At 51.5% G+C, this 22439-nt stretch overlaps 1 protein-coding gene across 2 annotated transcripts; it reads left to right on the plus strand.

Annotated features, from left to right (window-relative positions):
• The first annotated feature begins 2470 nt into the window (after positions 1–2470).
• On the plus strand, positions 2471–22171 carry Pitx2 (paired-like homeodomain 2). Of its 2 annotated transcripts, XM_005397107.2 has the most exons (4): positions 2471–3039; positions 6710–6765; positions 18290–18495; positions 20933–22171. In XM_005397107.2, exons 2-4 carry the CDS (start codon positions 6720–6722, stop codon positions 21494–21496), a joined length of 816 nt encoding a protein of 271 aa, XP_005397164.1. In that variant the 5' UTR covers positions 2471–3039; positions 6710–6719; the 3' UTR covers positions 21497–22171. The 2 variants fall into 2 exon arrangements, with proteins under 2 accessions (XP_005397164.1, XP_005397163.1); XM_005397106.2 differs by lacking the exons at positions 2471–3039; positions 6710–6765 and adding an exon at positions 16564–17479.
• Positions 22172–22439: the final 268 nt, after the last annotated feature.

A 22439-nucleotide genomic window follows, 5' to 3' on the forward strand; every position in this document is an offset into this window, starting at 1 on the left:
CGTCTTAAATCAGCTCGGTGGTTTGTAGCCCCCCAGCACCCTTCCTCTCCGCCGCATGCCTAATGTATTCCCTGGTGATTCTGGGCATTAATTAGTTGTTTAATAGGAGTATGACTAAAAATGTAAAAGAAGGATTAGGAGCGTGAAACGTATGTCCAGCTCCTTCCACACACTCGAGGAGGGAATGAGAATCATTCTGTATCTTCTATTTCTCCAGGAACCATTTGCATTTCCCACCAGCTGCTCACTTCAGCTGCACAGGCGCTGTGCGAGGCGGGGACCCAAAAGCTCAGTGCGGTGGCGCGATGGCAGGGGTTGGGGTTAAACAGGCCCGGGCGGGCGGGAGAGACTCCAGACGGAAGGGGGGCAGGGAACGTGAGCTTCCCCGATCCCCTGCAGCCCGGCCTGGTTGCAAACCTCTGAAGGCTGCAAAGGGAAAGGGGGTTGCACGCGCAGACCTGTGCGCTTCCGCAGAAGCAGAGCCTGTCCCCTTCCCTGAGTCTCCCCGCTCGACTCTGAATCTTCCTGCCTTTGATATTGTGCACTCTTCCACTTTTTTGTGACATTCCCCACCCTCGCCACCAGCTGAAGGCGAGACTGTTCGCTTAATCTCTATAAAATGAAAAGAAAATAAAAGGAGAAGTGGAGGGAGCATGAGCCCATTACCCCGGAGGGCGGGGAGACAGCAAAATATCTTTGTTGGGCAGAGAGAAAAACGTTGTTCTCGGACATTATCCAGTGTATTGCGACTGGAGTTCAATTGTGGGGTTTGGGGAAATTTGATTTTTCTTACCTCGGAAAGATTTCAAAAGGGAGAAATAAAAATTGTAGGAGACAAAAGAAAATTATAAAACGGCATGTGGGTATCCCCCCCCCAGTTTCTCTCTCCTTAAAATAACACCACTTTAAATTTCCACTGAGTAGAAAAGAGAAAGTTCTAGTTTCCATGGATGTTAGGCAGAGTGGAAATGGCTCAGCCTGTAAGTCTCGCGTCAGTTTTCTTCGTGGCTGAAGAAGCTAACTAACCCTTTGCACAAAATGAACCCATCTGCCGACTGTTAGCGATTTCAAAGCGAAGGGATTTAGCACTCAAAACAAATTGAGCAAGTTTGTTTGCCTGTTTTTACTGCTAACTCAAATGAATTCAAAACATGGAGTAATACAAGAAAACACACAACACGTTGCAGATAGGCCCCCAAATGTAGGAAAGGCTGGGCACCTCCGTGGTGACCCGCGGTTCCTTGTGAGTGCCAGGCTTTTTGTCATGTGTAGCTCTTGCACGTTCTCCAAGCAGTAGTGCAATTTTCCCCACAGTTTCGTGAAATGTATTGATTTAGGAAGAGCAATACAACTTTTGAAGAGAACTTTGCTCATGACTCAAGACCAAGGGACTTTCAGTGGCGGGCGTGAGGTTTGCTCCCACGCAGGCACTAATATTGATGGGAAATCCCGAACCTTTGAGTTGGGGCTGCTTTCAGACGCTTTCCCAAAATATACATTAACTGGAAGCCCTTGGGGTTGAAAGAACTTAGTCCCACATGCCTGGCAGAAGCCTTCGCACCTGGTCCTCGAGGGTCATCATATTTATAGTCCTTCCATCTAAACGCAGGACACAGCCAAAGTGTTCTGCTTGCTATCAAAATATGCACCCTGGCTCCGGTCAAAAAAAAAAAAAATGAGGATTCAGTAGGAGGACACCCTTTTCGAATGAGAACGGTCCCTCAAACTTCACCTACCCTTCGATTTTTTTAGAAGCAAACATGGATTTGAGGGAGACTTCCTCGTCCTTCCCCGCCCCCATCCGGGGCAATTTAATCCCATTCTCGCCAGGAACCTTAACCTCGTCATTTTAAAAAATGAGATATCCGTGACCCGGCGTGAACTTGTTGAGCGTAGGTACAGCAGAAGAAATTCTAGCCTCTGTGCGTCCGAGGTTGGCCAGCTCGACCCCTCGTGTGCGCGGCCAGGTGCGTGGCGGCGCCCACCTGCGCCCCGGCCTCGCGCGCCCTGGGTCCACGGCCTTGACCTCGCGCGGCCGCGGGGCTACGTCCTAGCCTCCCTCGCAGGCCACGCCAACTCTAGTGCATTCCCGGCTGCCCTCCCATCTCCCCTCGATCTCTCATCTTCGCAGATTTCTATCAGGTAGTCCCTCCGGCCGCCTCCACCCCAGCCCCCCACCCACCACTCCTCCCTTCGGTCGTCTGTTCTTTCCCTCCCCTAGCTCCCCGCTCGCCTTGACCGCCTGCCACCATCCCGCAAAGCCTGGGAGGAGGTCGCGCACGCACACTCACACCGCACTCCACACGCCTCAACCCCAAACACACTCGGGTACTGGGTCCTTTGTTCCATTTCGTGGGCCACTTTCCCGGGCCTTTCCTCCCGAGCCTTCCCGATTTGGTCCCAGGAGTAGGTTTCGGTCTGCCCACGCCCGGGCCCTCCCCCTCTGATTTATTAGGGCTCCCGGGCTGGCGCAGATTCCTTTCTCAGCTCGATCCCATCCTCCCTCCCGGCCCCCGCCGCCGTGGGGGCGCGTGCTGCGCGCTAGCTGCGTCTGAGCGCAGTCTGCCGGCTCGGGGTGCTGCTCCCTCCCGGCTCCCTCGGGTCCGCTCGTCCGGCCGCCCGCCCTGTCCCTCCCGGCCGCGTCGTCCCTGCCGCTCCCCGCGCTCGCTCCCGGCCGCGCTCGCTCCGGGCAGCCCGCCGCGCCGACCGCAGTGGAGTTTGGCGGAATCTCTGCTGACGTCACGTCACTCCCCACTCGGAGTCGGAGCTGAGAAGAGAGAGGGATGAGAGGGAGGGAGGGGAGAGAGAGGGCGAGATCGGGCGACGAAGCCGCAGAGGCGCGGGGAGAAGCTGCCTGCCGCCGCTAGAGCTCGAGGCCCCGCGCCCGCCGACGCAGCACGCTTGGCCCGCGGAGCCCGCGTGCGCCTAGGCCCGGCCTCGGGGTGCTCGCGCTGCAGCCCAGCCGGTCCTCGCCTCCTTGCTGGAAGCCGCCCGGGAAGCAAGCGTGGGACGCGGAGGCAGCCGCTTCTCCGGTAGCTGGTAAGTGGAGGCCGTCTCTCCCGCAGGGATGTGAGATAATGCGAGTCTGCAAATTTGTTCCACTTTGGAGAATCTTCGCTGTGGGTGATTTGTGGCTCTCGGGCTGCGTCTCCCCCGAGGTAACGCAGTTGGCGAACAGATCTTGCAAAGAAAACCCTGTTCCTTGCGTCCTTACAGTCCACGGGGTGCGGAAGTCCTGTAGGGAAGCCAGACCGCGGCTGGCATCCAAAACGAGGTATCTCCCCTGAAATCTCCGTGCCAACCCGGCAGGGACAAATCCTCGGATCGAGGATTAGCGTTCTCAAGATAAAGGGCCCGGGACAAAGTTTCAGCTACTGGAAGATTAGCCCCGTCCCATTATTACCCGTTGGAAAAAGAGATTCCATTTTTACTGGCAGTTAGTGACCTCTCAGGCTCAGCGAATTACCTGGGAGCCAGGCCTAGATGCCAAGCTCGCACAATTACTTGGATTATAAATCCTTTAAATTGATCACCGGTCAACTCCAATCTTGCACTTCAGGAGGTACATTTTAAATGGATGGGGCGGAGAGAACCATTTTCCAACCGACAAGGGAGGGGGGAATGCGATTCTAACCCTGAGAATTGCGTTCTTTTTATTTCAATTTAATCACTTTACTTTCCTAAGCAATTTAGAAATGAGACTAACATAGGATGCTGGGTTTTTTCCTCTCTTTTGTGCAAATATTATGTCTTATTAAAATAACTAGAGAGAAACTTTTATGAATTCAAATTACAGGAATGTATACATTCTAAAATATTTTTATGAAAAATTGATTTAGAGACAGTCCTTGCATTCTTTTAGACCATTAACCAGAACTAAAGATGCTTTTAGCACAGTAAATAGTATTTTGGAGGAAATCCATCTAAAATTCAAATGGCAGTAATGTCAAAGAAACAAAGCACATAAGCAAAATAAACTGAGGGGTTTTGTTGATGTATCACGAAATAAGCATAAAATATAAAAAACCAAGCCTTTCTGCAAAAATTAAATGTTATTTCTTTTATGGAATGTTTTACTTTCCCTGAGCAAAACTACATTTTAATTATTTGGGCATTTTATCCCTTAAGTTAAGCATATTTATCTCCAGCTGCTCCTATGGTGTTGATACTAGTTTAAAAGAAGGCTTACACATAGAAATATACAGAACTGCATTGAGTAATATTTTAATTTCCTTAAATAATTGCCCACTGCAAATTAATTTACTGGCTAATCACACCAATTTAGCTTATTTAAAACATATGGTTTTGCTATTTATTCCTAAACTTTTCGTTAAAGCATGTGTTACAGGGTAACAAAGTAAATAGAAAGGAAGAAATGTAAAAGGATTTAAAATTGTGAGAACTGTATTTTTCTCAAATTTGATTCTTGTGTCCGCCATCAAAAACTATCTTTAGGGAAACTGTTCTATTTCTTAAGGTTTGCCTGTCTGCCTTGCCAGTGTGGTTTTGCGTGCGCTAAGCTCAGTGTAGTGCTTTTTAGCGCAGTGACAACACAAGTTAGCCAAAACAACATCGCCTGGCATATACATTCCAAACAGGACCTGAACTTTTGGGGTGAGCAGAGATTCCCATCAGGAAAAGCCCCACCTCAGTTTGTGAGATTAGTCGCAGAAAACAATCCCAAAGACTGGCAGAAAAATTTGTCACATAAGACTTGTCTTGACGGGGCAAGTTTAAGAATCAGCCGGCAGGAACTGGAGGTCTCTCTAAAAATTATCTTTCACGGTTATTTAGATTGAATCTGTCTAGTAGGCCTAGCCATTGTAAGAACCATAAAATGCAGGTCTCAGAGCTCATTCTGACTGCAAAACAATCCCAAAGTCACAAGGAGGACTAGGAGTGAGCTAAGGAACACACCTTGACCTTCTTTTCAGTCCCGAAGAGTGGAGACCTATGAGTTCTTCAAGATTTGTTTTGTGTTTGCTTCTTTCAGGCTTGAGCACTAGAGCATCGGGTGGGGTGGGGGGAATGTATAACCGACTGACTGAACACCCCAGACCAGATCTTTTTCTTTTGTATTTCTTACCCCTTTTAAAAAACAAAAAACTTCACAGTTACCATGTACAGTGCTCTGGCTACCAGCTAATAATTCAGCCAGTTCAGACATATAAAAAAAAAGATTATCAAAATGATGATGACATGCAAATTTCCCCTGAAATTATCATAAGTAAACATTTGAAGTCTGGACTAATAAAATCCCATCTGTGTTACTTCATATCGAGTTAGTAGAAAGCTGTGATAATGAATTTTGTAATATCTCACGAACAGACATCTCAATCAGGGACTAATCCTGTGATTTTACTGCAGAATCACTAAATCTGGAGCCGCCAAACTGCTACTTCTGGGCCCCTGGGCCCAAGAGGACCGGCAGAGTCCCGCCTGGGCACTCGCTAGCTGGCCAGGGACCCGCCTGGCGTTCTGTTCCCACCTTTAGCTCCCCAGCCGCTGCACAGCACAGGGCAGCCTCTCCTTTAGGTAGCAATCTTGGCCAGAGGCCCCTGGAGCTGGACTGGCTCCAGGAGAGTGAGCACAGGAAACAGAGACTCAGGCCAAAACGGGGTGCACAGCTCACTCCCCCACACCCACACCCACCCACACACCCACCCTCCTCAGGGTCCCCAGGCCAGTGGGCCCAGTCCGGCAGACCCGGGCTCGCACTGCAGACTCGCAGGAACTGAGATCGAAGGAGGCTGGGCAGCCCGGGACCTTCTTTCTTTCCTTGTCACTGAAACAGCTCCAGTTCCTATGCCCACTGGAATGGGGACACCCCCACCCCGCTCCGCCACCCACCTCTCCCGGTTTGCCTGTGGCAAGAAAGGGGGCCAAGCGTGAAGCGCTTGCTGAGCTGTGGTTGGAAATTTGAAAGATTTGGCTTGCCTGGGAGGGGAAAGGAAAGAACGGGGCGCAGATCTCCCCGGCCTCTTGGTCCGTGCGCGGCAGAAAGGCAGCGAGCCCTCTAGGAACGCTCGCTCCAGCTCTCCTGCCTCCCTCGGTCCACCCAGTCTCTCTCCTCTACGATCTTAAATCATACTTTAGGGTAAATAGATGGCTGGATGAGTATCTCCAGGGAAAAGTGTGACTAAATATGGAAAAGCGGCTCCTGCCAGTGGAGAGGCCCGAAATCCGCTCTTGCCCGAAGCATCCTAGGTGGATTGCGCCTTCCTTTCCAATTCACCGAGAACGCGAGGTGCTGCCTGTGCAGGCAAGGTGGCTTTGACGTTCCGCAAATGTTTGCAGAGCTTTAACGAAGAGACAGACACTGTTGGAGGATGGCCTTTCCAAAGAGGAGCGTTGTCTCCACCCACCCCCTAATTGTGTATCTGTTTAATGTTGCTCCCCAACACACACACCCCGAACGTGGCCCCACGGCCTGGCCAGATCACTCTGGTCTCCTCATCAGCTCCAGCTCCTGGCTGGGCCCCTTGGCTGCAACTCTTCATAAGACTCAGAGGTCCTGGACGGGAGGTTGGACTGCGAGTGCTAGCGGGCAACTAGAGGCTGTCAGCTCGAAGAAAGAGGCCTGCAGCCGGTACCCAGCAAGCGCCAAACAGCTAGAGTTGCATTGACCTCTCCCCAAGTAGCCTCGGCTGCGCCCTGCGCGTTCGACGGCCGCTGCTCTTCACAGTTCTTCTTCGCTTGTGTTTTGCAGGTAACGGGGAATGGAGACCAACTGCCGAAAACTAGTGTCGGCGTGTGTGCAATTAGGTAAGAGCTCGCTTCTGCAGCCCAAGCCCCAGGGCCGGGGAGCGCACCGCGCCAGGGCAGCGAGAGGGCACCCGCTGAGAGGGCAGGCCTGGCGAGGGGAGCTTTCCTAGGCAGGGAAGAAGTCAGATCGAGCACAACCGCGGCCTGCGCCTCGGGGGAGGTCCGGGAGTCGTGGCCAAGGGAGAAGGGGCAAGGCCCTGACCCTGCACCGGGCTGGAGCCCCCAGCAGCCACCGAGCATCCAGAGAGTGCGCTGCCCTGCGCTGCGCTGCGCTGGCCAGGGTCCGCAGGGTGGGAGTGCGGTCTGCATTCACCTCTAACTGCGTCCTGCTCTTTGTCCCTCTTTCTCCCGTTCCTGCCTCGCTCCCCGCCCCGGCCCCGGGCTCCTTTCCACAGTGGTCCCCGTGGTCCCTCTTGCACGTGGGGTGGTTTCGCGCTCGGCCCAGGCGTGCAGCCGGCGGCCGTTGAATGTCTCTTCTCCAAAGACTCCGAAATCAAAAAGGTCGAGTTCACCGACTCTCCAGAGAACCTAAAAGAGGCGGCCAGCAGCAAGCTTTTCCCGCGGCGGCAGGCCGGCGCCAATAATAAGGCCGGGAGGGAAGCGAAGGCCGCGCGCTGGGCAGCCGCCTCGGGGACTCAGGGCCTCGGGTGAGGCGGCTCCAGCAGGCGAGGCTGCCAGACCAGGCGCCGCTGCTGCTTGAACTTAGACACTTGGCCTCTGGGTGGGACGGGCAGCAGCCGTCCCGAGCAAGTTAATTCCTCTCCCCAAATTATACTGCACTCTGGAGACCCAACGGCTCTCCCCCTCTCTCCCTGTGGTCTGATCCCCCGCGCGCGCCCCAGCTCACTTCGTCTCCTCGAGCTGGCTTGCAAAAGTGGTCCAACAGCGACCTCTGTCGCTAGCCATGTCCCACTGCGCCCAGTCCCACCAGGGCCCACCTCGTGCCCGAGGCTCTCGGACAAGTCCCACCTGGGCTGTGGGCGCGGTGTGGATCTCGGGAGGTGAGCGCCGGGAACGCGCGCCGTCGTAGGCTGCCCTCCGTGGCGGGGTCTGAGCACAGGCCGGGAGCCCAGCCCGAGGGCAGCACCGTGCGCGCCGGTCGACAAGCGCCTGCTTGCTTCGCGGGACCAGGCCTCGGGGTTTGTGATTGCCGGACTGTCTGGTTGCTCCCTGGACGAAGAAAGGGGCAACGCCGAGCAAAGTCTATAGGCTTGTGTCAAAAGTTAACACGTCTCCAACCCACTGCACAGGCCTTGGCTGGATTGAAACTTGTCCTTTAGTAGTGTGCGTGCGCGGCGGGCGCCAGTGTAAATGATGGCGGAGGAGAGAGAATTTTTTGTAATACACGAAAAACTAAAATTTACTGTTCGCTGTGCTCTCCAGGTTTTCCAGGCTTGGTAATAAATAAGTGCCCAGCTTTAGGAGGTTGTTGACCTTTGATAGTGTGAAGAGATAAAGCCCCCACTGCCTCGGCCCCTAACCCCTCCTTCCGGATTAAAAAGTAAGGCCACAAATGTAATGTGTGCCAGAGGGGAGCGATTGGGAGGCCCGCCAAGTAAACAACCCGTGTTAGCAAGAAGAAAACAAAGGGCCTACATTGGGGCTTCCCTGTGTATCTGAGCGTAAAAGCATGATTTGTTGGAATAAAACGTCTGCAACGATGCCTCCCCCACCCCGGCCCCCAACGCTGCACTATCTCGAGTGTCCTGCTGGGCCGGTTAAACGCTCACTTGTGCGGGATTAACCCCATCGGGTTAAATAGGGGCAATGCAGAGATAATGTCGGCTGATTTCTGTCATTAGGACTGTGTTAAATTCTTCTTCTGTTTGATAATCGGTCGTAAAAATAAATTATTAGACCGGAGAATGTTTGGGAAATGGTTAAAAATCAAGGGTAGCGATGAGTCCGAGGAGAGTGCTTGGGGCAGGCGCAGCTCGGCTCCGGCGCCGGACCAGGGGAGCCCCGGCCTCGCGCATCTTTGCCTGGGGCGGGCAGGTCTCAGAGTATCTGGAGGCCTGAGTCGGCACCGCTAGGAACCTCGGAGACTCAGTCGGTCTTCCCCTCTACCTCCTCCTCTCAACCACCCTACCCTGGGTTTCCTCAACCTCGGGTGGCTTCGGTGCCAGCGAAAGGGGCAGGACCCTTCGCAGGCGGAGTCTAGGTGGTCCTAAGTGACCAGGAATTGCCTGAGACGGGGAATCCTGGTCCTCGAGGTCCGAGGGAGCCCCTGGGCATTTCTTTTTGATAATTAGCACGCACACAGACATACACACACTCACACACACACACACACACACACACTCGCACACAACTAGTAATAATGAACAATTGTTTTCTTAAGCATTACGTTCAGGCTCCAATTATTTTTGTGCACGGCAAAGGTTCTTTCCCTACCCTGCCTGTCGATCTGTTTTCTACCTTTTGGACCGAAGAGAAAAAATTGCTGCCCAAACATGTTTAATGCTACTAATTAAGAAGAGGCATGTGATGGGAAGAAATGCTGAAAATCTTGATTTTATTGGCTTTCAGAGAACTGGTAGACCAAAAAAAAAAAAGGTAACACATGAGTAGGCATCAATGAAAGAAGGCTGCTAAAGTCCCCTTGCCTGCATACATAAGGTGATTTACAGAATGTGAAAATTTCCAGGCCACACCAGCTTTTAAAACAGAAGGATTTGTTTTCCGTAGTTTTTAGTTTTCCTTTGCTTTAAACAATGCTTACAATGGCATGCGATTTTTTTAAAAGTCTTAATGTTATATCATTGGCACTGCCCTCCTCTTTCTCCAGAAATAGGCGCCTTGAAGACCTGACGCCTCTGAATAGGCAGGGGTGACTTGGAGAGACCCGGCCCTGCATCCTTTCTGATTCCTACCCATTAGGGGGACCCCAAGCCCAGCTCAGCCCAGACAGGCGGGAGCTTGAGGGCAGCTTAACCCCTCGAAAGTCAGGAGCCTGAGAGAAGTGGCTGGACATGGGGGTGGGTTAAGTCACACCTTAGCCCAAAAGGAAGGAAGGAAGGTCTCCCCGGAGACCAGCCTGGGAAGGCAGAGACCCCTTTTGCCCTCTCACTTTGGGGATCCTGAAAGGAGCCCCCATTTTGTGGAACTCTCTACACAACCTTGACCTTCACATGGAGGATAGACTTCCGTATTTCCCTCAGTGACTTAGAAAGTTTCTGGGGTTACCACTCGGGGCTGAAAAGCCTGGCTTTGCCTTGGGAAAAGGGTCAGGTACTTCCTGCAGCTTCCACCAGCAAAACCATTAGTTTTTAAATTGCTCACGGAAGGCTGTGCTCAAAGTGCTGGACCCAAACACCTGGTGTGAGTAGACTCCCTGGCCCTGGGAGAAGGTCCCCCAGGCCTCGTGCCTTCTCACCAGGTGACAGCTCAGTCCCAGTCTCTTTCAGAGGACAGGGCTTGATTCTGGCTCTCTTGACCGTCACTGATGCTCCCCGTACCCCAACTCACTCAATCCACAAATGTTTGCCCAGCACATGCCGTGTGGGCTCGCAGTGTACCCACTGAAAGCAAATAATCGAGTGTTCTTTCCCCTTAAAGAAACAACTTTAAAGCTAACACAAATATTATCAATATCAACCCAGATCATGTTTAGCAAAATGCAAAATGGTGGTACATGGTATGACAAACCCAGCCTGAGCCACATCAGGAAGAAAAAAAAAAAGTCAACACTGAGAGCTTACACCGCGTAAGGGGCAAGGGACAGGTGCTTGCTGAAGGTGGCATAAGGAAAAAAACAAGAGGGCAGGAGAGCTGGGCAGTGTTTCCCTTTTCCTTTCTCCACCCCAACACCACCCTCACCGCCGCCCCTACCAATTCTGCAGCTTATTGGTCCAAGCACCAGCCAGAGGAAACGGTACCAATTGTCCAAAGGTGAGCAGCCCCCTGGGTCCTGGGCAAGTGTCTTTACAGGTCGAGTTCCTTCATACTGACCCTTATGCGTTCAAAGTTTCTGAAAGCTGGTTCGGCTGTTACTCGGCACCGCCCGCTGTTAATATATGCAGCAGTTGTTAGAGTGACTCCGGGGAAAAGGAAATGTATAACGAAAGCTTATTCGTGAGCAGGAATATACTAATGGAACAATCTGATGTCTTCTTAATCCTATGTAAAAAGCTTTGTCGTCTTCCTAATATTGACTGAATGGGTAATTAATGGCTCTTCATCTAGGCGAATACCCAGTAATCCAAGATAGGCAAAAGACAACAAGCCCAAGGTAGAAGACAAAAGGCCCAACTGTGGCCACACGCCCCTCCCCAGGGTCTCCAACTGGGAAAGTTTTCCTCTCCCAGGGAAAAAGGCAGAGGGGAGAGCCTATACCTACCATTTCTGGGCTAGACTTGGCCACTGCACCTTGCTACCTATCCTGTCTCTCCCTCCAATCTTTCTCTTTCTCTTTGACTCTCTCAAGATTCCTGCCCAGTATGGCCCTTCCTGCATCTCTGTCCCCCAAGTCCCTATTTTTACTTGGGGAGGCAACTGGTAACTAACAACCCCTGAGCAACACCCAAGGTTCCCAAAAGGCTTAGCAGTAGACCATGCTCCTTCTTGATTTATTTAGCAACTCCTTTATTTTACAATCCAGTGCTGAGAATCTGTGAAGAGCAAGGTAATTGGGAGCAGAGGGAAGAAAAGAATGGAAATAGGGTGTACATGTGTGTGTGTGCATGTGCGTGTGTGTGTGTGTGTGTGTGTGTGTGAACCTTGGGGGTGAGGGCGTCAACTTCCTCGCGAGGCTCTGACATGAAGAGTGCCTGCGTTTCTCCCAGCATGTTTTTAACAAGCTGACATTTTAATTTAAACCTTTAGAAGTAATATATTACTTGGGTTACTACAATGAGGTGGGTTCTCTTTTTTTGTCAGCTGACAGCTTTTAAAATATTATTTCGCTAGGGAAATAAAAGCTTCATCTCAGATTATAGGTGGGTATTTTTGGATTTATGTGATTTATGGTCACCATGACAACTAATGCTGAATGTTAGCTACCAGCATGTCTGGAAGAGAGAAAACAGAAAAGAAAGAAGAGTGAGAAAAAAAAAATTTAAGGGAGGATGAACATGAGCTGAAAAGACAAAAAGAGAAGAGTGTTTTAATTTAATTGTTTTTTAAGTGACTGCAGTTAGCTCCTTGCCATGTCTTTGTCTCCAAGCCTGGATATGTTTAATCTCAAATTCATTTTGGCTCTTTCTGTGTCTTTCTCTCCATCCCTTCCTCCCTCCCTCCCCTGTATCCCTAATACAGGTACACTGTACCATCTTTTTATTTTAAATAATTCCTTAATAGTTGCTTGCTAAAGATTAAATGAGCGCCCAGTAAACCTACTGCCCTCACACTCGAGTGTGTGGGGAAGTAATAGGCACAACGTTGGTTCAGGAACTTCAAAATCTTCCCTTCAAATCCTCTCTGGGTGCTCACTGGGGTGGGTACCTCTCACCAGGACCCCTCCCCAGTTATCCATCCCAAACTTCTAGAGTTTACTCAACTAGAGCTTGTGCGTCAGAAATGGGTGTCATTTTCAGAGATCCGGTGATATCTGGTGCAGATGACCCAGTACATCTACAGAGTTCTGATTCTGAAAAGAATCCCCCCTTTTTTCAAAATCTCACCTAGGAAAAGGGAAAATTTCGCCTCAGCAAAGCTTTTCATTTCTGGGTCAGCTTCCTGGCTGTAAGGGGAGGGGACACTTTCCAGTTTGGGCTGCATGCAGAGAAAACCTGGCGGTAGAAGGAGGAGAGGAAGGGCCACTTCTTGAAGCGTGGGGTGCAGGGTCTCCATCTGACCTCTGTCTCCCATCCTCACGCACGCACTCAGTGCCTGTCCAGGGCTGTGAGCTGAGCAGGCGGCCTCGTCCTTGAGCTGGCCTGGGCTGGCCTGGGCTGGGCTGGGCTGGGCTGGGCTGGGCTGGGCAGGACTCCCGCCCCTCAGCCTGACAGCTCAGGGCGATATCTAATTGAGCCATCTTTGAAGTGAGCTCAGGGACACTGCCTTACCAAAATTCGGGGATCGCGTGGTTGGACCCTGGCCGACACTGGGCCATAAGTAGGAAAAGGGGCCTGGCCGCCCTGCCCGACTGCTCACCGCCAAGGCCTGAGGGAGTTTGTGCAGCTCACACTAAACAGTGTGAAATTAAATAAGACTTTAAGACTGGTAATCGGTGGCAAATACAGCTCACAACACTCCTGACCCCATGTCACATTTTCCTCCTGGAGGGTCTTTCTTTGAAAGAGCTGGAAAGAAAACCCAGCTGAGATGACCCCGGATGTCTCCTGAACTCAAAGGCTCAATCCTGCCCTGGGCTTCCTCTCCCTGCCCTGCTTGGAGACCAGTGCAGCAGAGCCTCCTTGGCTTTTTCTGGACCGAAAGCTTGTACGAGGGAAGCTGAAATCTTGGTGATTTCTAGAGCCCATCCAGTCAGAAGTCACAGTAGTGCGGAATTCATAATATACATAAGATATCTTGCTTTCCCGCCCCTTCTCTATCTGTGTGCCTATCCCATGTGCAGGGCTTATGTAGATTAAGTCTCTAGTCCTGCTCCCCACCATGGCATTCTCCTTGAAAAGCATTTCTTGATCTCCACCACATGCAACCTTTTCCCTTTCTACACTTCTCACTCTCCTGCCACTCTCGGAGGGATCCTGTTGGGTCAGGAAAGAGTGTCACGCAGTCGAGGATGTTCAGAGTGTTAAAGTGATTAAGAGATTAGCAGAGGGTTGGACCTCCCTCCAGATGGAAAAAATGCAAAGAAAAACCTTGTTTTGAGTTCATTGTTTAGAGATCTGGGGATATATATATATATATATATATATATATATATATATATATCAGTGTATATGTTTTATATATAGTATAATGTATTATACTTATCTATATATGTACACATGCACTATACACATGTATATAGTATACATATGTGTATATATAGCATGCATGTGTGTAATACAGATAAATATGCATACACACATGCACTGTATATGACTTTGTTTTTAATGAGTGTTCTTTACATAATTCTTGTACTGTCCTCTTGATTCAGCATATCCACACAATTTAACATTCCTTATATTTTTAGGCTTTCTTGGCTACTTGCAGATCCCTGGCAATTCCAACATCTCCCACACTTTGCACTGTGTGGAGCTGTTGCTTATCCGTGAGGTGGCACCCACTTTGGAGGCTCATTGGGGTCCTTCATGTGTGTGTATTTGCCATGATGAAAGTTCCATCAGAAGCGCAGAGCTACCCGAGCTTAAACCCAAAGTCTGTGGGTTTAATGAGAGATGGACTTAGAAATCTATATGGCTCTGCAAAGCTTCTCAGCTTTCCAGAATAAGAAGTTGTGAAAAACACCCCACAAGCCTCTAAAAACATTCTGTGGCTCCAGAGTTTGAATCTTGAAGGAAGGAAGAGAGTTTGCTCAGTACAGTGGAGGATTTTTCATTTTTTGAAATGATGGAGTCTCTTCACAAAGTGAAGTTTTAAGGGGCATGGTATGGAGGGGCCCACAGCTATGCTGAGGTTTAAAGGAAGAAACTGGAATATAAATAGTAAACACATTGGGCAGAAAAGAGCTGGATTCATATTGACTTAGGTATAGGTCATTGGCTGGCAGTGCAAAGGGAGAAAATATTCACTTTAAACATATACTTTATGATCTTAGGTGGAATTAGAGAAAATTCAATAAGAAAATGGCTAGAAACATCTAAAACCCTTATTTAAAAGACTTAAGCAAATTAGAGTCTTATCAGATTAAAAACCACTACAAATGTAAGAGCATTGTCTTCAGTGGAACACTGTGGGGTCTGGAAAGGAGATTCTCGCCAAATCTCAGGGATAAAATGTGTCATTTAAGCACCAGATAATGAGCAGAATGTAAATTAATTTAACCTTCTTTACCAACAGGCTGCTGGTGTAATATGTGTAATTTAGTGATAAGATTGCAGGACCTAATATAGCTGGATGTGAGAGCCTCAGTTAATGTAGACCTGTCGCGTGGGGTGGTTCTGCTCCGAGCAGGCATGTGTGTATGTGTGGAATGAGGTGAGAAGCAGAATAAAAGGTTAAAACCAGGAATGCTGATTCAAGCCTGACTATGAAGAAAGTTCCCCTAGTAGCTAATTTCTTCTTAGAGGGGGACAGTACTGGTGGGAAGGGACCAGTTTCTTGGACTGCTTTCAAGTGAATTTCAAATGGGAGAATTGCTGATGGGTGGGGGGTGGGACGAAGGAGAGTCCGGATCTGTCGCTTGCTTGTCTGCTGGTCTGCTCAGTCCCAGACTGAATAGGTTTCCCAATCTTGTGAACAAGGACGAGGAGGGAGTTTTCTGAAGATACCTCATACTGGTGTTGCAAATCATTGACTGTAATGTCAAACAAATACACATTCGGGGAGGATAACACTAACTCCACAATAAAACAATCGCAGCGCAAAACTCCAAGGAGATTACTTTGTGTTCTCTGGCAGATCTAAACTGGGGAACAAAGGACTTTCTTTTTTTCTTTCTTTTCCCCCCTAGTGCTGTTGCTTGAGCTTAGGGCCTCAGACATGGTAGGAAAGAGCTTTACCACTGAGCAACATCTCCAGGCTGCGAAAGGGCTTTCAAAAATTGAGTGTTTGGATTTCTTTTTGAAATTTCTTTGGAAATTAAATTGCCTTAGGAGTAGTGCTGTAAAGAGTTGAGGACCCCAAAGATGATTTTTGTTTTGGTTTGCTTTACATAGTGAATGAGGCTTTGCCTTTCCTGGCTGAGCATTGGCCTCAGCTCACACACTGCTGCTTCTGCCTGCTTGTACTTTAATGATTCAAGACAGCCTTGACTCCCAGGAAAAGAAAATGACTGTTAAAAATTATCCTTGAAATTGGTTATTTGGCAACATTCTTAATTGTATGGAAATACATTAAAGCATATTTTATATATAATTAGCTCAAGGTTGTTGATTCTGCGGCTTTATGGATTTGAATCTGATTGATAATAAAGTAAACAAGAGAATCGAATTTAAAGCGTGGCTCTCTCGGGTTAGGACGAGCTTAATACAGTGTACAAGGAATTTGAAAGATCTAGGATATGTGTCTTAATCAACGTTAAGTAGAATGGATAAGCTTTCAGCGTTCTGAAAACGCTGGGTTAGGGTTTCTATTCTATTGTGTGTGTTCTGTCTGGGGACTAATAAGCATTACAGAGGACGTGATTTGAGGCGACTTTTTATTCTTGTATAAATCCAGAGTGAACCACCACGCAGTTGTTCGTTTAAAGTCAAGGTAATTTTCTTTTGACGGGTCCATTTTCTTCGCGATTTCTAATTTATTAGTCTCCCTTTCCAGGCTCTATCTTCTTTGCAATTAAAGTAAAGCTGCTTCAGATTGGCACAGCATTCACCTGACAGGCAGTTTAGAAAATTTAAGATCGGAAAGGTGATTTGCTGGTGGTTTTAATATTTTATAGTTTCAGGTTGCCTGTCCCTTTTCTGCACGAGGCGGGAGGGGTCGCGATTGGAAATGATGTAGAGACGGACACAAAAGGGGGGGCTGTCTGGTTGAACCTTGTACCTTTCCCCCTAGGCTTTCTTGACCCTTTCTCCCAAGCCACCGATTCCCAGCCATCTCCCCACCTCCGGGTCCAGGCTAAAGCCGATCGCCTGCGGCCCGGCGGAGTACAGTTCCCGGGAGCGCGCCTGTGTGGCCCGGGTGGGCCCGGCGCGCGTCAACCCGTCCCACGCCGCTGATAGGCGCACGCGGGACAGCCCTCGCCGCGGCCAGGGCGCCGTGATTGGTGCGGGGCCGCGTCACTCCCTCCCGCCGAGGGTCCGGAGGAGGCGGAGGCGCGGAGGGCCGGGGAGGGCCGCGGCGGAGTGACGTTTCGCCACCGGGAAGCCCGCCTCTGGTTTTAAGATGCTGGGCGGACGGGGAAGCGCGGAGCCGCAGAGCTTGTCCGTCGTCTGCCCGGGTGCCTGGCGCTGAGCTGCGGCAGCCCCGGCCCCGGCTCGCCGGCGCGCGGCGCGCTGCGCGGGTGCGCTCGGGTGAGCTCGGGTGCACTTGGGGTGCGCTCGGCCCGCGCCGCCGCCGCCGCCGGGGATCGGACACCAGCTACCTGTCCCTGTCAGTCTTGGCGCTCGCTGTCAGGCTGCTCGCTCGCGGGGCGGGCGGAGCGCGCCGCGTTAGCTTTCCTTATTGGAGGGGTACAGGGAGGGAGGGAAGAAGGGGGTCTTGCCCATTCTTGTTTCACTTTTGGAGCCTGGACGCCCTCTCCCTAAAGACGCTGCTCGCGGTGCCGCCTGCCCACATCCCCATGCCTCCGTTTGCTCGCTGACTTTCGGCCTCCGGACTCTCCCGCTGGAGCCTCCCGGAGCAGAGGGGGTGACTTGGCTCCGGAACTCGGCGGGGGTTGCGTCCCCGTATTCCTCCTGCAGCGGCCACCGCGGGGCAACTCTGTGCCCGGAGCGTGCGACCCACGACGCCCAGCGGCGGCCGCGGGGACTCGGAGGGCGGCGCGCTCCCTCGTCCATGAACTGCATGAAAGGCCCTCTGCACTTGGAGCACCGAGCAGCCGGGACCAAGCTGTCGGCCGCCTCTGCGTCGTCCTCCTGTCACCATCCCCAATCCTTAGCAATGGCTTCGCTGCTGGCTCCAGGCCAGCCCCGCTCCCTGGACTCTTCCAAGCACCGACTGGAGGTGCACACCATCTCTGACACCTCCAGCCCGGAGGCTGCAGGTAAGGCGCCGCGCTGCCCGGCGGACTCTCGAGCGCGGCGGCCCGTGCCACCAGGTCCAGCCCGGCCGAGGAAGTGGCCCCTCCTGGGGAGGCGTGGTGGGAGTTGTCGTCCTGCGAGCTGCCCGCGGGACTTCTGGGAGCCGGCGTGCGAGGACCTAGTCCCTTTCGTTCTCCCTTGAACACCCCCGCTCCTCCCGTTCCTACCTTGGCCTGAATGTGTTTCCTGAGACTCCGGAGTCCCAGCATCCCGATTCTAGGACGTCCCCAGGCCTCCCCACCTCAGCCCTACTCTACCCTCCACTTTCAGCTCGCGAGGAGCTACGATCTTTAGAAAAAGTATTTCCGCAACCACTCAGAAACGCTCTCGGAAAAGAGGCATTTTCTCCTGGCGAGCTTGGGTGCCTAGCCAAATCTACTTTCCCAAACCTTGTTGAAATCTGAGCTTTCCTCGTGGGGAGTCTGTGAAACGCGCGTGTGCGTGTCCCGGGAGAGTTGGTGTGTCAGCGCGGAGGTGTGTAAATATACTTGAAAGCACCGGCTATAAAAAAGAGCGTGCCGCCCGTGTGAGATAAACATGTAAATAAAATGTGCAGCGCGGGGGAGGGGCGGGGACGGGGCGCGCACCCACACTTCTCACACTTCCCCTGCACACTCGGGAGCAGCGCTCCCTGCGGCGCGGAGCTGCAGCGCACACACTCGCCCGCCGGCTCCTAGCCGACCCCTCGTCCCTCTCGCCCAATCCAGCAGGGGCGGAGCGGGGGGCTCGGGGATTTGCAGACCGACCCAAACGCTTGTGTGTTTCCTCTGCAGAGAAAGATAAAAGCCAACAGGGCAAGAATGAGGACGTGGGCGCCGAGGACCCGTCCAAGAAGAAGAGGCAGCGTCGGCAGCGGACTCACTTTACCAGCCAGCAGCTGCAGGAGCTGGAAGCCACTTTCCAAAGGAACCGCTACCCAGACATGTCCACCCGCGAAGAGATCGCAGTGTGGACCAACCTCACGGAAGCCCGAGTAAGGGTAAGAGCCAGAGGGCGAGGTGGAGCTGCAGGCCCGGAAGACCAGGGCACAGTGGAGGGCAGCGCTGGCCCTGGGACGCTGATGGGGAGCAGGTCCACTAAGCGGAGGCCTCGCGGCGGGCCGCCGTGGTTAGAAGCCTGAGCTCCTTTCCCTCCTGTACCGCGCTCCCTTCCGGGCACAGGCGCCCCGAGCTGCCGGGCCCGCGCCCAACCCGCGCCCTCCTGGGCTGGGCCACGTGGGCATTCTTCTGCAAAGGGCATTGTGTTCCCCGCTTGCAGTCACCAGACTAGCGCTAATAACATTCCTGCCGGCCGGGAGCCGCGAGCAGGCTCCAACCTGTGGGCCTTTAACAAGGAAAACCCGCCAGAGACACCAAGGTTTTGCCCTCCCTGGAGAGCCTGCGCGCCGGCCTGGCCCAGCCTTTTCTCTCCACTGAGTGCCCTACGGTCTTTTCCGGGTGTTTTTTCTTTTGAGGGGGCGGGCATTCAGAGCTCTCTTACACCCTTGCCCCTGATTTGTGATCTCTGCAAGTCAAGCTTTAATACACAGCAATTATTCTGCTCGTTTTCTTAGAAGAAGGAAAAAAAAATAGAAGGCTTTTAAGTTTGGTTTATTTATCTTCTCTCAGGAGTTGAACTCTTTGAAGATTGATAACCCCTCCTAACTATAATCATAGGTTTATAAAAAAAAGAAGCGCTTACCTTAACTTTGTAGCAAATCTGAACTTTATAGATTGGCAAAAAAAAAAAAAAAAAAAAAAAAGAGTTTAAATTACCCAATAGAGACATCCTGATTTATGCTGGTCGATGGAAAATTTCAAAATTGTTAGGATTCTGGAAGCAAAAGAAAACAGAACCAAGAAGCATCCAGAGGCTTTGCTGTTTAGAGAAAAAACAAACAAACAAACAAAACAACCTCTTCTGGGTGTAAAAGATGAAGTTCCCAGTTAGAGCAAAGAGATAAAAACCAAAACATTAGATACCACTAAAGACGAAAAGAATAAAAAACAAAATCAGCTCCAAAGCAGAGGAAATGGACTCTCCGGGTGGCACTTGCGCGGGGTGTGAGTGGAGCTGGTTGATAAAGAGCCAGAGGAGCTCGAAGTGGTTTTAGTTTAACTGCCCGGAGCGTGCGCCCGGCTGGGCCGCGTGGTTGTGCAGGGTCAGTCTCTCATTAGCCTTCTGGAGCATCAGGGAACGGGCCTTGCACGTAGGCTTCTCTCGGGGCAAAGTCTAGAAGGCCTAGGGTAGAAATGGCAAGTAATTAAAATGAAAACACAATTTGGATTTCGTGGAATCTTCGGAAAGCCCTCCCATCCCCTCCCCTCTTCTGTGCAGCTCCTCCAGGTCCTCCTCCGGCCGCCCGCAGAGCCGCGCTTTCCTGCCATGTGCAGCCGCTGCCTTGCCTTCCTGGGGCTGCGGTGCAGCGGAGTGCGAGCCGGGCGCGCTTTTTATAGTAGCCGGGTCCAGAGAGGAAGGAGGGTGAAAAGTACGTCCAGAATGAAAAGAAAAAGGAAAAAAAACGGATTAGGCGTCTGGGCCTGGCGGAGATGTGTAATGTGAAACATCGCTGTTGTCAGCTCCGACAACGCGGGCCAGGCCTCTCTCCAATACACAAAAGCCCAGACGGCGGCGTGATGTGGATTGGGAGTGGGGTTGCGGTGGGGCCACCCGACGCGGGTGGGAGCTGGCAGGCCTAGGGGACGCCTGCAAAGCCAGAGCCCCCGCACTGGGCTGCGCCGGAGCTGGGCCCAAGGTGGGCAGAGGAGGGAGGTCAGGCCGGGTGTAGACTCGCCTCTTCTGGGTCCCGGAGTTTTGCACACCAAGCTCGCGCCGTTCAAGGAGCAGATTAGCAGGTGGTTTTTTGCGTTTTATTGCATTGTTTTTTTAGGTGAGGAGGGGTGTTGCGTCTCGACCTTGGAAGGGCGCCTGCAGCGGGACAGGGGTGGAGGTCCAGGAGAGGAGGCAGGAGTGAGTAGCAGACAGAGCAGGTTCCCCGGTGCCCTCACAGCCCCTGTCCAGGCCTGTGGGTTTGGAATGGAAACAAGTTTCCGAGGTGGTCCAGGCTGGGTTGGGCGGAGAGCTGGCTGACCCTGGTTTATTTTACAGTAAGTGTTCTTGGACCCCAAGGAGATCTGGCTTGGCGATCGAGCTACCCACAGGCCTCTGGGCGCTTGACTGGGGTTTGTGGTGCAGCTTTCAGGCCTGCCTGGCAGGGTCCCTGGCCCTTGACTGAGGTCGGGGTGGGTAACCCAGTCCTGCCGCGAGTGAGGTGTGGGCAGGTGCCGGCTGCTAGACGCCGGGTGGGGTGGTGAGGTGCGCGGGCCCTCCCAAGAGCGTGTGTCGTGGAGGCGGCCTCCTGGTGTTTTCCATGACCAAGTGTTTACTAATCTGAGCTGTGGCCTCTGTTTGCCCACCCCCTTCCCGCCCGTCCCCAGGTTTGGTTCAAGAATCGCCGGGCCAAATGGAGAAAGCGGGAGCGCAACCAGCAGGCCGAGCTATGCAAGAACGGCTTCGGGCCGCAATTCAACGGGCTGATGCAGCCCTACGACGACATGTACCCAGGCTATTCCTACAACAACTGGGCCGCCAAGGGCCTCACCTCAGCCTCGCTGTCCACCAAAAGCTTCCCCTTCTTCAACTCCATGAACGTCAACCCCCTGTCCTCGCAGAGCATGTTCTCCCCACCCAACTCCATCTCATCCATGAGCATGTCGTCCAGCATGGTGCCCTCGGCAGTGACGGGCGTCCCGGGCTCCAGCCTCAATAGCCTGAATAACTTGAACAACCTGAGCAGCCCGTCGCTGAATTCCGCGGTGCCGACGCCCGCCTGTCCTTACGCGCCGCCGACACCCCCGTACGTTTATAGGGACACGTGTAACTCGAGCCTGGCCAGCCTGAGACTGAAAGCGAAGCAGCACTCCAGCTTCGGCTATGCCAGCGTGCAAAATCCCGCGTCCAACCTGAGCGCTTGCCAGTACGCGGTGGACCGGCCCGTGTGAGCTGCGCAGCCGGGGTCCTGGGACTGCCGGCTGCCCGGAGGGGCCACCCTCTCTGGAAAGACTGGGAATTGCGCTAGAAGGTCGTGGGCACTAAAGAAAGGAAGATATAGGGAGAAAAGGAAACCACTGAATTCAAGAGAGCTCCTTTGATTTCAAAGGAATGTCCTCGCTGTCTGACACTTTTCACGAAGAGTATTTCCAGCAGTTGCAAGGACAGGGACACACAAATGTTTGACTGGATATGACATTTTAACATTACTATAAGCTTGTTATTTTTTAAGTTTAGCATTGTTAACGTTAAAATTACTGAAAGGATGTATATATATCGAAATGTCAAATTAATTTTATAAAAGCAGTTGTTAGTAATATCACAACAGTGTTTTTAAAGGTTAGGCTTTAAAATAAAGCATGTTATACAGAAGCGATTAGAAGTTTTCGCTTGCAAGCAAGGGAATGTATATACTAAATGCCACACTGTATGTTTCTAACATATTATTATTATAAAAATGTGTGAATATCAGTTTTAGAATAGTTTCTCTGGTGGATGCAATGATGTTTCTGAAACTGCTCTGTACAACCTACCCTGTGTATAACATTTCGTACAATATTATTGTTTTACTTTTCAGCAGATATGAAAAAAATGTGTTTTATTTCATGGGAGTAAAATATACTGCATACACATTGGTCTGGATTCTTTCTCCCCTCCTCTGTCACCTGGCCAGGGTGTTCTCAGTCGCTGCCTCCTAAACAAACCAGCTTCCTCTGCCTTCCTCATTAAACATACAGGGCGCAGTACTTATTTAAATTTGGTAGAAATAAATTATAGCCATTCATCAGAAACTAAAAGGAGAGGGCACTCATAGAAGAAGGAAAAACAAAGCTAGCAAAGTCTGGTCTTGCTGCTCAGATTTTGCTTTGGGTTAAACCCAGAAAATTCCATTAT

Source organism: Chinchilla lanigera, unplaced genomic scaffold, assembly GCF_000276665.1.
Source record: "Chinchilla lanigera isolate Chin_1 unplaced genomic scaffold, ChiLan1.0 scaffold00056, whole genome shotgun sequence".
NCBI lineage: Eukaryota > Metazoa > Chordata > Mammalia > Rodentia > Chinchillidae > Chinchilla > Chinchilla lanigera.